Source organism: Panthera pardus, unplaced genomic scaffold (genome assembly GCF_024362965.1).
Source record: "Panthera pardus isolate Hobbes unplaced genomic scaffold, ASM2436296v1 HiC_scaffold_13, whole genome shotgun sequence".
Taxonomy (NCBI): Eukaryota; Metazoa; Chordata; class Mammalia; order Carnivora; family Felidae; genus Panthera; species Panthera pardus.
The window spans coordinates 14,553,647-14,567,888 of NW_026526688.1; the positions used below are offsets into that span (position 1 = coordinate 14,553,647).

General features: G+C 46.7%; 1 protein-coding gene across 3 annotated transcripts in view; it reads left to right on the forward strand.

Annotated features, from left to right (window-relative positions):
• The first annotated feature begins 234 nt into the window (after nt 1–234).
• Nucleotides 235–14,242, forward strand: part of WWC2 (WW and C2 domain containing 2) — a 208,037-nt gene continuing 194,029 nt past the window's right edge. The window contains exons 1-2 of one of the 3 annotated variants that reach the window (XM_019422332.2): nt 655–756; nt 10,307–10,593. In XM_019422332.2, the coding sequence (XP_019277877.2) occupies nt 10,592–10,593 (2 nt within the window). In that variant the 5' untranslated portion in view covers nt 655–756; nt 10,307–10,591. Of the gene's footprint in view, nt 757–10,306; nt 10,594–14,242 lie in introns of all 3 variants that reach the window. The other 2 variants (XM_019422330.2, XM_053900828.1) reach the window with 2 other exon arrangements.

Consider the following 14,242-nt stretch of genomic DNA (forward strand, 5'->3'; position numbering starts at 1 on the left):
TCCCGCCCACCTGGTCCCTCAGCTCCCCTCCACCGCCCCCGCCCCGGGCTCGGCCCGGCGCCCCAGTTCTTGCAGCAGGCCCCGGGAGCTGCAGGGTTAAGCCCTGGAATGTGGCGGCGAGGAATGTGCATGCAGATGAGCCCAGCGTGGGGAGGGGCGGGTGAGGGCGGGCCCGGGGCGGGGCGCATGCTAATAGCATGCAAATGAGGAGGCCCGTCGCCGCCGGGGCCGCCGCTCCGCGGAGCTTCCCGGATCCGAGCCCAGACGGCGGCGGCTCGGGCAGCCTGGGCGCCGCGACCCTCGGCGGCCACAGGGGGACGGGGAGGAGGAGGAGGAAGAGGCGGAGGCAGCGGTTGCAGCCGCGAGGAGGAGGAGGAGGAGGAGGAGGAGGAGGAGGAGGGTTCGCTCGCCTGCTCCGACGCAGACATGGTGGACTGATCCCCGGCGGGGCCGAGAGCAGGGTTTCCTGAGCCGCCCCCCGCGCGTGGCCCCGCCGCGCCCCGCGCCCCGCAGCCCCTCGCCGGCGCCCGCGTCGGGTGCGGCGGTCGGGCCGGGCATTCGCGTTCCCGCCGCGTCCCGCGCCCGGTCCCTATGGAGGCGCCGCTCGCCGGCGAGGCCGCCGACCATGCCTAGGAGGGCCGGGAGCGGGCAGCTGCCGCTACCCCGGGGCTGGGAGGAGGCCAGGGACTACGACGGCAAGGTCTTCTACATCGACCACAACACCAGGAGGACCAGCTGGATCGACCCCCGGGACAGGTGGGCGGCCGGGCCGCGGGTGGGCGCGGGGACCCGCCTCAGTAGCGCGGCGGCGGCTGTTGTCCGGGAGATCCGGCCGATCGGCGGCGCCCGCGGCGCGGGGGGCGTGGGGCGTGGGGCGTTGCCGGCCCCGGGGTGCCGGGAGGGGTCTCGGGAAGGAGGCGCGGGACCCTCAGCCGGCGAGGAGCCCCGTAGGGGGCCAGTTGGAGCCGCCCCTTCCAGGGCCTCTTTGCCTTGCTCCCTTCTCGACGCCCCCTGGGACCTTTAGACACTCCCGGCCGGGAGGCAAGGGTGGCATTGGCGCTCCGGGCTGGCACTCCGTGTCCAGTTAACGGACCCCGAGGGGCCACCTGAGCCCCGTGGCGAGCTCGCTTCCGCCTGAAGTGGGCCACATTAGCGCTGGAGGGTACCTTCGGCCTTTGGGAGGAGGGGACGGGCCGGGAGCCTCCTGGAGAAGGCCTGAGTGCAAGGTGGGGAACCAGCCAACCAAGCCACCTGTGGCATCTTCTCTTGTCTGTCCTTGGCTCCCTGCCTTGACTGCAAGCTCTTGACGGGGCGCGCCACCGGTCAGGCCGGAGGTCCTGGGCGTGGAGGGGGGCTCCAGGCACCCTTCCTCTCCGAGCCCTGGCTGTGGGTGTGATTAGCTCTGCCCCTCAGAGTTTAGAAACACTTTTTTGGGGGTGGGGGTGGGGGTTGGTGTTACTGCGTACTGCCCTCACCAGAAACCTTGAACTGAGTCCCCACATCTTGAAAAGGCAGATTGTGTTTTGAAGAAAGAAATGCAGTGAACATTGAAACAGACTTGAGCTTATCACGATTTCTTGTAGTTTTCAACCCACACTTGTTAGTCCTGCTCGGAGGTAAAGAGGGGAAGCATAACCAAATCATCGTCTAGGAAGTTCCGGAGCTGAAGTTTTGCTGAATGTTCACAAATGTTGGTCCTTTATCCCGTCTTGTTACCCTTCAAAGGAAAATTTCTTATAGTGAGATTTATTATAAGAATAATAGGAGATATTCTTAATTGTAAATTTGTAAATTGGCCATTAAGGAGGTGTTCCTAACTGTAAATTAGGGGTTTATAACCCTTTTTTTTTTTTTTAGGTGCTTCTACTAAACATTGCCCCGTTTCTCAATTTGAAGCTGGCAGAGTTTCATACTATATGTTCTCAGTTAACTTTTCTCTTACGAATATTGTTTTTGAAACCTATTAACGAGTAATTATAAAAAAGTCATAAATGACATTATAAATTTATGGAACAGTCCTTATTAAATTATCCATGAGGGTATCAGTTTTGGTTTCCCTTCTGAAATGAGAAAAGGCACCTTGCTGAGGTTCTGGCTTGCCCCAGCCTGGCTGCCTGTTGCTGGCCTGATAAAAAGTTATGACAAACATCACACCTTCACAGTTTCTCCAGACATACTAGTTGTTGTCATAAACTTCCTGCTCCAGGTCAGTTATTTGACTTCTGCCCTTGCACTTGAAACTATTTAACAGATAGTAAATGTCAGTGATGATGGTGTGCACCCAGCAGTGACTTTTAAGGCACCTGTGTAAATATTTGGCTTTTACAGTTCTGTGGTCATTCTGCTTTCTGATACTTGGAGTTTCAGGCTATTGAAATCACAGTGAATTCTTGAAATATTTAGGCATTTCAGAGTCTCTTCATTTTGCATCTTCTATTATATCGTGTCATTTGTATTTACCAACAGAGATTACAAGAATATGTAATGCCTGGGTAAAGCAAATAGAAAGTGAAGTAAGAAATGACTTGGCTTATCCATATCACTACTTCTTAAACAAGTTAAGCATGCCTTTTATTTTAAACTGTTAATGGATTAACAATTATTATGAACTCTGCTTTCAGGAAACTGGGTAACCAATAACCAATTCATTTGATGTGGATAAACAGTTTTGACTAAGATAATTTGTTATGATTCTAGTTTTCTGTGAAGCGGTTAGGTCTTTAAGTATTTGGCAATATGAATTTGGGTTATACACATTTCTGGATCTCACTCTGAGTTTTCAAAGATTCTACGAGACCAGGGTCAATATTGACAATACTTAGTTTAAATTTCGTTGCTTTCTTTTAGGGCAACGAAGTGACTGTAGGTCTTGCTAAGTTGTGTAAGAGATGGTGGGAGAGGATATTTGGAGGATATATTGAACTCTAGTCGATTTTGTTAGACATGCACCAAACTTACAGAGAAAGAGATGTGACACGGGCCTTTTGGGGTGTGCCCCTTCTTCTACAGGATCACATGACAAATCCTGAAAGAAAGTGAGTTGATAAACTGTGGGTAGGCAGTATTTTGGAACCCTCAAAGTCATTTAATTAAAATGGTCATGATGGCTTACCCAGTTCTATTTATGTTAAGAAAAACTCTGACAGCCTATCAGAGTTTGTGAAGTGTTTCCGATTGTATAGATGAATATGCATATTTGCAGGGGGGAAGCTGGAGGCTTTTATGAGAACGTAATTTTGTTCAGTAAGTAGTGATTTTGGAATATCGAAGTATTAAAATTGCCCCAGCACTTATTGACTGAGTAAGCTTAGGTGAGTTTGTGAGTCCCTCTAAACCCCCATTCTCAACTCTAAAATGGAGGTGAGACCACCTACCTCATGGCGATGGTTAGGGATCCATAATTAGGGCCCAGCCGAATGGTCGTGGGTGTGGTGGTGTCATTCCAGTTCAGGAACTGAGGGGTGGTTCAGGTTACCCCTGGAACTAGTGGGTGTACCAGCACATATTTATTCAGTATTTATTGTTTGACAGTCACTGTGCTAAGCTCTTTAACTGTGATCTCCTTCTATTCTCCCATTAGTCCTATGAGGTCGATGCTAGGATTGTCTTGCAGTTACAGAGGAGATGGAGAGACGCCATGGCTGTTCAAGGTGGCCAGGATTTGAAGCCAGGTAGTTGGACTCTAGAACCTGTGTCCTGTGTCATTCCTCCAGACCGCTGGAACACCTGGACGTGCTTAGAGGTTGTTTGGGTGGAGTGGAACCTCTTTGCCCGGTGTTGCTTTCTCAGGCCGATTGACCTGCCTTTATTGGTCTTCAAAGGTTCCTGTTAACTTTTTATGATCCTTAGATACATGGGGGATCTGGTTCATGAATGCTTTGAGCCTAATGGGTTGAAGGCCTGCCAGGTTGACCCCACTGAACAGCAGTGCAGGGCCAGGTAGAACTTGGAAATTCATTGCCCTCTTGGGCACATGAGAAGTTCTGTCTGGGGAAGAGTTAAGGGCTCTGTCTCATTCCTGAATAGACTGCAATTTTGCTATAACAGGCTTGACTTTACCCGCCCCCCCCCCTCCCCCCCATCACCCGTTCCTGGGGAAATCTCCCTGTCCGTGATTCCTTGCTCCCCTCCCCCACCCCCCAGCGGGTCAGCTGTTATTTTGCGGGTCTACTCCCTCCCTCACCTCTTATTTTGCCCACCGTGGACACCCTTTTGACCACACCAGTTGGTGTTTATGGTGGCCCATAGATCATGGCCAAATGGTGTGGTGCTTAAAAAAAAAAAACAAAACAAAAACGGCTACATTCAGCATAGGAGAAAAAGGTAGGATGGATTCATTGCCTCTGAAGGGACTAGGGGGCTAAGGTGGGCAGGCCTCGGAGACTTGGGTGAATGGTGGTACAAACTCTCAGTAGAATTTTTCTCATTTTCTGTGCTTGGATTGAATGTTATCCGGAGATACAATAACTTTGTCTAGTTGAACGTGAAAGATTTGCCAGCACACAAAAACTTGCTGATTTATATAGTCTTTGGTTTATGGCTGGGATCAGATATTGAATGCCCTGTGTGCTTTCTAACTGAAGGGAAGAAGCTCTGGGGGGTGGGGAGGGTGACCGGGAGGAGGAAGAGGATGTCAGCTGGGTATCCTTGATGGCTGAGCTAACTCTTGGCTCTTTACACCCAGTTTATGGCACGTGATTAGGCTCTGAGGAACTCTGTATTGTCTTTCTTTCAAAGTCAAAGCAAGTAATTTTGCTAACCCTCCCGCTAGAGTGTAAATTCCTCAAGAGACCTAATTGCTTATTACTGCTTTCTGTGTCCTTTGTAGATGGTACATGTTAAATGAATATTGCTGAGGTCAATTAATGAAGAAAGTTGTTAAATTAATGAAAGAATGCTAGTTGAGCTACTCTCTTATTTCCAGTTGCTTATTGTTCGGCTTTCAGAAAATAAACCCATAACCACCAACAACCAGAGACAATTGATTTTCCAGTTAGATTAAAAATAATGAGAGAATTAAGCCGCTACATTTTGACTAATCGTATAAATATGGGAATTACTTCTAAGAGCAAAGAAAACAAAATCAGTCCTTACAGTCTTAATCACCACTGCCGATGTCATAGATTTTGCCGGAAGTCGTTCCTCCCCGGCCGGCTGAGTTCGGGTGCCAAGTGGTTACTGTGAATTATTTGAGTGATTATGGTTTTTGAAGTGTGGAGAGGTTGTTAAAAGAAGGGTTGTTTTTGTTTTTTTGTTTTTTTGGAAAAAAAAAAAACAAACCACTCTGGGAAGCACTAATTTAAACTCCACTGTGCTGTCTTCCAGAAATTCCCAAAGAAGTATTTCTTGTTTTCAACACAGTGTGCTGTAACGCTTGCAGGAGGGCATAGTGCTTGCTTAGTATTAGTACTGAGATTTCTGCAGTGACTTTAATAGTCCATACTTTGCAGTTTCATTTTGTTGCAAGACCTAGGGCCATACTTGCTTTTTCCAGAAAGACTGTTATCTATAAATAAGTGATTTTTTTTTTTTTTTTTTTTTTGTAGCTGCAGATCACTAAGCTGTGAGTTACATAGTCAGCCCTTGTGAGGCGTGGCCTGCCAAGGCCCTGCTCTGCCTGCCTGTGCCTTAGAAATGGCGCCCTCTAACCTGTTTCCAGTAAATGTCTGTAGGAAAAAAAGATGCCGCCATTAAAGAGGGGCGTGGCCACCTTCATTCCGCCGATGGGGGAGTTACTGAAATGGTAGCACACAGTGTGAGCCCTAATGCAGTGTAAATTCCAGGAGTTAGGGCCTGGGTCTGTGTATGCTCTCGTCCTGTGAACTTGATTTAAAATCGGTTGACCTGATTTCTTATTAGAATTTTGGACTAATTTCTTCATTTCTGAAGCTCCTGTTATTGGAAAAATGATCGCAGAAGTATATAGAATAGGAAAAGGGAATTTTCAGGACAGTGTATGTGTAAGTTGTGGGTTAAAAGTAACATTTCAGAATGCTTTCACTGTCTTCAGTGGCTTTTCTTTCCAGTTACTTATTTTATTTTTTATTGACAGAAAAAAAATCGCATAAAATTCACCATTTTAACCATTCTCAGGTGTACCAGTAAGTGATTTTTAGTATATTCCCAGGGTCGTGCACCCATAACCATTATGTAATGCCTGAACATTTTCTTCACTCCAGAAAGAAACCCAGTACCCGTCCGTTCTTTCGCCACCCCGGCTGCCTCTGGCAACCAGCAATCTGCTTTCTGTCTTCATGGTTGTACCTATCCTGGACATTTCATGTAAATGAAGTCATACGGTGTGTGTCCTTTGTGTCTGGCACAGTGTTTTCAGGATTCATCTGTGTTGTAGCGTTGTGTCAGAGCTTGATTCCTTTTTATGACTTAGAAGAATATTCTGTTGTATGGCTACACCATACACACTGCGTTTATCCATTCGTCAGTTGATGGGCATTTGGGTTGTTTCCCCTTGTTGGCTATTCTGAATGATGTTGCTGTGGACATTCACGCGTCGTTTTCGTATGGACGTATGTTTTCAGTTCGCTTGGGTAGATACCTAACAGTGGAACTGCTCCGTCATGTGGTAATTCTATGTTTAACTTTTTGAGGGATCTGCCAAACCATTTTCCAGGGTGGCTGTGCCATTTCCCATTCCTACCAGCAGTGTCCTGAGATTCGAGTTTCTCCACATCCTCACCAACACTTGTTATTTTCTGTGTGTGTGTGTGTGTGTGTGTGTGTGCGTGTGTTGTAAAGTATTTCTAGTGGGCATGAGGTAGTATCTTACTGTGGTTTGGATTTGCGTTTCCCTTTTCAGTGTGTTTTGATAGCCTTCATGTGACCCGAAGCTTTCCCGCCTTTCTTCTAGCCTTTTAGTCCTTCCCACTCTCCCCACCTTTTTGTGCCCTCTTGCTAATTACCTGACCAGGAAAAGTTAGGTAAGAGACATTAGTTCTTTTTAGTCTCGCATCGTGCTTCCCTGTTTCCCCTTTCTGACCCCTTTGAATCATTTTAACACTGAAGTTGAAGATAGAAGTTATTCAACAGTTTTTACCGTGCCAGCCAGCTAAGTGCCCTGGACTCCCCAGCTCAGGCTACTCACTGTGTAGTTTGCATAAGCACCATTTAAAAAGTGAAAGTAGGGGCGCCTGTGTGGCTCAGTCGGTTAAGTGTTGGGACTCTTGATTTCTGCTCAGGTCATGATCTCAAGGATTGGGAGATCGAGACCCGCATGGGGTTCCACACTGTCTGCTTGGGATTCTCTTTCTCCTCCTCTCTCTGACCTTCCGTGCTCAAGTGCACACACTCTGTCTTAAAACAGGTAAAATTAAAAAAAAAAAAACTAAAAAAAAATAAAAATCTTAATTTTTTTTTTTTTTAAAGTGAAAGAAAGAAGATTTGGGTAGTGTGCGTTAGATTTTCTTTAGCTATCCCTTTAATTTAGCCTAACAGTGAGGAGGAAGAGTTGAGAGGAATTAAAAGTAGAAGACAGTGACAAATCATATTAACTTTTGTCTTCATCTCAAATATGATATGTTTAAGAGGCATAGATGTGAATCATATAAATAATGAATGATGATGTATGTGTATATGTGTATAGCCAACTTATTAAAAATGATTTTGACATTTAAAAGCTTTTAGTTTAGTCCTATATGGTAAGATTCAAGTTCATTTTCATTATGTTCATTTTTTTATTTTGTAATTTTTTAAAGTTTATTTATTTTGAGAGAGAGAGAGGGAGTGCAGGAGGGGCAGAGAGAGAGGGAGAGAGAGAATCCCAAGCAGGCTCCGCACTGCCAGGGTGGAGCCCGATGCTGGGCTCGAACTCATGAACGTTGAGATCATGACATGAGCCGAAACCAACTCGAAAGCAAACTTCGGACACTTAACTGACTGAGCCACCCAGGCACCCGATTAATTTTTCTTTTTTTAAACAGTTGGAGGAAACCTGGCAAGACTGCCTCAGCTAGGTGATCAAGGTAAATGTCAACAGTGATGGTGAGTCCTGTTGAGGTACCCTTGATACGATGTGGTGACAATGGCACTTTTTCTAGGTGGTCTTCCTCCCCCCAAACTAGCATAACCCCAACGTAATCATGAGAAAAGCACCCACCAAATCTCAGAAGAGGAACATTCTACAAAATAACTGCCCCATACTCCTTAAAACTATTGCGATCATCAGAGACAAGGAAAGCCTGAGACACTGTCACAGCTGAGAGGAGCTTCGGGCGACATGATGAGGAATGTAATATGGCATCCTGGATAGGGTCCTGGAACAGAAAAAGGACGTTAGATAAAAGCTAAGGAAATCTGAAAAAAAGTATGGGTTGTAGTAATAATAATCATAACATCTTTATAGGGGGAACCGAGTGTGGGATATATGGAAGTTATGCGAACTACGTTTTTTCTATAAATCTAAAACTGTTCCCCCAAAACAGTTGAATTTAAAAAGATTACAAAAAAAAACACACAAAACAGTTGGAAGTGTTTTTCTTTAGTCAAAATGTAGCCGTGCTATATAATTATGGTTTTTATGGTATCCTCGAAAAGCAGGGGTGGCCAAACTATGGCCCAAGGGCCATATCCCAGCCTGCAACCCTCTTTCCATATAACCCTCCAGCCAAGAATGGCTTTTACATCATTAAAAGGTTGTAAATAAACAGCAACAAAGAGGAAGATGTGTCCGAAATAGTACGTGGGCCACAAAGCTTCAAACACTTACTCTGGCCCTTGACGGAAAGATTTTGCCGACCTCTGATATAAAGTGAGATGATAAAGTTCTTAAAATACTTTATATAAGCATTTCAAAGAAATATTGATCTTCTCTGATACAATGGCATGTTGTTTGTCAGTCATCCTTGATCGTTCGTTTATGCCACAAGTAGCCCGGGCTCTATGCACTGTGTGCTGTAATGATGAATCACACACGGATGCTGAAGGTGAGGAGTCACCTTGATTTTCTTATCACTTTTCTATTAACGGAACGCAGCGTGTCACGTGGTTTTCCAAACCCATTCTTCTCTGAGGTAGCTGGAATTGTATGCAGGGACCTGAGAAAAACAGGCAAAAATGAACTTTTGGAGATACCATAGTTGTACCGTTTACAATTGGAAGGATAAACCTAGTGATCCGTGGTGATGGTTGGAAACACTGATTTCCCCGTGATAGACTGATGGTATTTATAAAATCACAAAGTGGGTGGTGATGATCAAGGAGAAAATAAGTCCACGTTTGACCTTGATAAAGCGGGTGCTGTCACAGCCAAGGGTGTTCCAAAGATGCTGTGAAAGGCTAAGATTGTATTGCTCTGTGAATGAATTTTCCTGTGCTGTTAGCCCTGATGCCAATAAAGAAATCCTAGTTCTGAGAGACCCGTGGGGAAGAGCACTGAAGATGGAACCAGCTGGGCAGTTGGGCAGGATAGTGGGGTAACAGAGTTAAGCTCTGGGACCCGGTCTTTGACTCCTGTACCACTTGAGGAGTTGAGGTGGTCCCGACAGAGACTTTGAACAGAGGTGAACATCATTTACCTTACTTTGGTCTCAGTGGCAGTAGGGGTAGAAAGTGTAAAGAAATGGATAGGTTATCTTTTTTTTTTTTTTTTAGAGAGGGAGCGGGGGAAGGGCAGAGAAGGGGGGAGAAAGAGAGAGAGAGAGAGAGAGAGAGAGAATGAGAGAGAATCCCAAGCAGGCTCCGTGCTGGCTCTAAACTCCTGATTAAGAGCCTGTCTTCGGGGGAGCCCGTGGAATGTGTTGTGCACGTCACTGACACGGCTCCATTCTGTGAGAAGGTAACTTTATCAAGCGGCACTGATCCTCGGTAAAGTTTAAAGCTTGGGACACAACGCGTAACCGCGGAAGAGCGGGAGAGCACGCGGTTTCAGGCAGTGTAAAACTTTGCTCTGCAGCTTCCTTAGTGGGATGGTTTTTCACAGAGGTAGATGTAAACGCGGGCCTTTTTTTTGTTTTTTCTTTGAAATCCTAAGCGCGAACGAACGTGTGGGATCCGTGTCGTGCGTGGCGTCCCCGGGCTGCCGGTTTTGTCGGCTGACGGGTGTAGGCCGGTTCATCTGTGGCCGGTCAGCGGTTCCGTCCACGCTGTGGGTTCCTTCCCTTTTTGCCGATCGTCCGGGTGTTTGAACTTGCTGGGGGTTTGCTTTCTCGCCTTGCTTACTTTCTCCCCTCATTGCCTCCCTTCCCCCCTTTCTGCTCAGTGGCCCAGCTCATGACATTTCTCATAGGACCGGATGACTGTAAACCGGTATTTAACTTGGCTAGACATTAATGCCCTGGTTTGCTGTTTGCAGATCCAGACTGCGGGGCTGACTTGGATGTCTAATACTCTGTCCGCACCCCCACCGGAGGGATGCCTTTCGATGTATATAGATGCATTCTTGAGAGATTTCCTAACGTCTCGCATGTAAGGAGCATCTGTGTGTCTGCATCACTAATGTTCTCGTAAAATTGAGTTCAAGTCAGTTGAGGACGGAGACCCGCTTTGCACGTACGCCGTTCCTTTGTGCTGTCTGCTCACACTGCCGGTCCCCACGGGATGTTTAAGAACCGCAGAGCCCCGTGTCCCTATACACGAAATGTAAGTATTCGAAGGACCTTCGTCTTCTTCCAGCAGCTTCCATAGTCTGTCCCCAGCCTACTCTTGACTCACTTGACCCTCTAGTCACTCACGCACTCGTTGATTTATTCGACCCTTCATCAAAGATTTGTTAAAAACACTACATGCCTACCATGTGTCTTGGGGACATGGCATGGAAGGGGAGAGGCAAGGTCTCTGCTTTCATGGATTTTACATTCTAGTTCAGGGAAGAGAAAGGATAAAGGCAGTAGTGAACGTGTTTTGATGAAAATAAACAAGGTGACACGGTGGGTGGTGTCCGTGGGAGCTGCTTTGGGCGGGGTGCTAAGGAAAGGCCTTTCTGAGGAGTGGACGTTTAACGAAGACGTCAGGGTGAGAAAGAGCCATCCCTGGGAAGAGCTGTGAGAAAAGTGGCCCAGGCAGAGGAGAAGGCTATGGGGAATCCCAGTCTTGTGTCATAGCTGCTGGGAGTATGTGGCCATTTAAATTAATCAAAATTCAGTAAAGTTAGAAACCTGCTTTCTCAGTCTCACTAGCCACGAGTTAAGTGCTCAGGGGCCACACGTGCAGGTCTAGGGCATTTCCATCAGGGCAGAAAGTTCTACTGGACTGCACTGTCCTGAAGAGAGCTAAGGAGGTTGGTACGTTCAAGGAGCTGACTGGCAGCCTGCATGACTGAGGTGTAGAGACACAGAGGGACGAGGGTCTCGTGAGAAGGAGGCGGAGAGGTGGAAAGGGGTCCGATCGGGTATGCCTTGTAGACCGTCAACGCTTTCAGGGCATTTGGGAGCCGTGGAGGAGTTTTAGGTTGAATGGAGGTATGGTGTGCCTGTGTGTGTTCCTGTCTTTCCATTAAGGGCACATCGCTTTGCAAGACCTTATCCATTTTCAAAAAGAGGTCACTGCTCTGTGGAGAAGGAGTAGTGGATGTTACTGCAAGGAGGTGATCGAGGGGAGAAACCATGAGATCTTGGCTTTGGCGGTGGAGAGAGCAGTGAATGGATTGGGATGTTTTTTAGGTAAAAGTGACACAATTGCTCACGCGTTGGCTCTGTGAGGCGTGAGGAAAGGAGAGGAACGAGGGATTTGCTGGCACACCGATGGGGAAAGGGTGGAGTACGGCCGGTTGGGATGCAGTTGGGTCCGTCATCTGGAGTAGTTCCGTTTCAGATCCGTAGGTCTGAGATGCCTGCTAAGACGTACACATAGATACCCAATAAGCAGCCGGATATAGAGTCTGGAGTTTGGAAGACAGCTCAGAGCTTGAGATAGTAAATTTGGGTGTAGATGGATAGCATTTTTAAATGGTGGGATGGGATAAGGTCCCTGGGAGAGAAGGAAAAGAAGAGGGGCCAGGACTAAGGACGGGCCTGAGGCTCAGTACAGGTCTTTTTTGTTCGTTTGTGAAGCCTTGTTCCAACGACGATAGATGGTTTACTTATCGTCATTGGAAAATCCCTTATACGTTGCACCAGGTGAAAGATGATGGGGGCAAAGATGACGGTCATTGTGGTGGCCGTCACCGAAGCCTTCAGGTATGTCATCTCGGGCCCCATGAGGGTACGTACTGTGTCTGTCTTGTTCACCGTTGCATTTCAGCGCCTAGTTCTGTGGCTTCATAAATGTTTACTGAATAAATGAAACCTTTGATAGGTACCGTTATTGCCCCCATTTTAGGAGGCTGAGGCTTCGCAGGTTGAGCGACTTGTCTCGGGCACAAAGCGGTTAACGTGGTGGCGGCCGAACTCATCCGTGTCTCTCTGACTTCAGAGCTGTGTGTTCGGCCATGTTCTGCCTCTGACAACCGCCAAGAAGAGCCCTCGGCCTCTTCTCTGGGGTTGGAAGTCGTAACGAAGTTTCAGCACTTGGAGCTCTCCCTTAACAGCTTAGCCACATGCTGTCCGCTAATGCCTTCGTCCTCGCGGCACTTGGTTTTTGCATCTGTACCGAACCAAATTGTGCGCCGTGTCGTCACCGTTCAAACTGAGCTATTCGTTTTTCAGACTTCATTTTTTATTTTCCCGAACAAGTTGGTAGGCTCTATTTGGGTTAAGTCCCGTACACTGTGGTTTAGTCAGGTCCCTCCCGGGACGGCCAGCACGTCTTGTGAGTAACCTTGCGTTGATTCTGTCACTTGTGCCTTATTCCAACGCTTTGAGTTCCTTCAGAGGCCGAGATCCCATATGCGATATATCCTCTTTATCCTTGTCTTCTGGTGCTAAAAACCCTTTGACCTTGTACCACAACCTTCTCCCAATCCAGGCTTCTGTGGAATCGTCCCTTTCGCAAGCGTGCCTTATGCTACCTGCACCCTTCCAGGTGAACCGATTAGTAAGGATAGAGAATTTTCAAAGCATAAAGCTGAATCCCAGGGCTTCCAGATTCTTTTCTAGAGCTCTCTTTCATCGGTGTAAACCCTGGTGGGTGATCCATTCATTGTCTGAGAATACCTTGGTTTTACCACGAGTGTGTACCTTACAGACCTTGACTGAAACTGCTTTTTACTTTGACTCCTGTGGTTGAGTGTAAGTCTTGGGGGGAAAATCATCTTTTTCTGTAAATTGCTATGCCCCAGTTTGCTTTATATTGCTTGGATTTGGAGTCAAGCTCTAGTCTTCATAAATGGGAAGTGATAGAAACTGAGAGAGTGTGTGGTATATTTTTGTTTGATTTACTAATGCTGTGAAACTTACCTGGAAGGATACAAGCCCTACTAAAACGATGGTTCTTAAGGAACCTTGTAACTTGTATATTCTTTAACCTCGGCACAAGTCGCCGTACTTGTTTTGGTCTTTGTGGTAGCTAAACAATATATGGTGTATCTGCTTCTGCTTGGGAATCTAGTATTCTTACATTTCTACTTTTGACTTGGTTTGAGATCCAAGTTTGTGAATTTTAATTAAATGCTTAGATGATGCATGTGAAAAATCTTTTGTTCCTGTGTTGCTATGCGCAACGGTTGTTAAAGTTCACCTTCCCCTTTCTAAAGAAATGTAGACAAATAAATACATGAATTGTAACGCTCAAAAAAGGGTCATCATTTAGTGTTGTGACTGTTCTGCTTATAAAATAAATCGTTCCTGTGACCATAATTATCATGGCGAAGGGAAGAATGCAGTAGAAGTGAATAATCATCCGACACATTGACAAAACATTCCTAAAATACTATTCAAATGAGGAAAGACTTACGGGGCTGCAGCGAGTAGCCGAGCGTTGAGTCCTTTTAGTCGGTGCGTCTGACTGCGCTTACTGTTGTGGCTGAAAAGAAGCTGTGTGTAGAGTGGTTTGCATAGAAAAACCATGACTTATCTGAAATCCCCCAACCTTTTTTCTTTTTTTTAAAAACCCTGCCTCGCATCCCCCCACACCACACTTTATCTCACTCTTAGAAGACTTCTTTTGTCCTGACAGTATTTGTTTCGTTGCTTTCCACCCTCCTTCCGTCTAAACTTTACTGACTCCTGGTGATTGCTTAGGCTTGCCGTTTGATTCTGTTGTGTGATTTTTGATTACACTCCTTTGTGCTGTTTAAAGTAGCAGTGTTTACCTAAATTAGTGGTGGCTGCCAAGGACTCAGGTTGGCCCATTTGAATGAAAATCGAGACAGCGTTGCCGGATGCATTTCCCTAAGCTCACCCTGCCGAGGGGC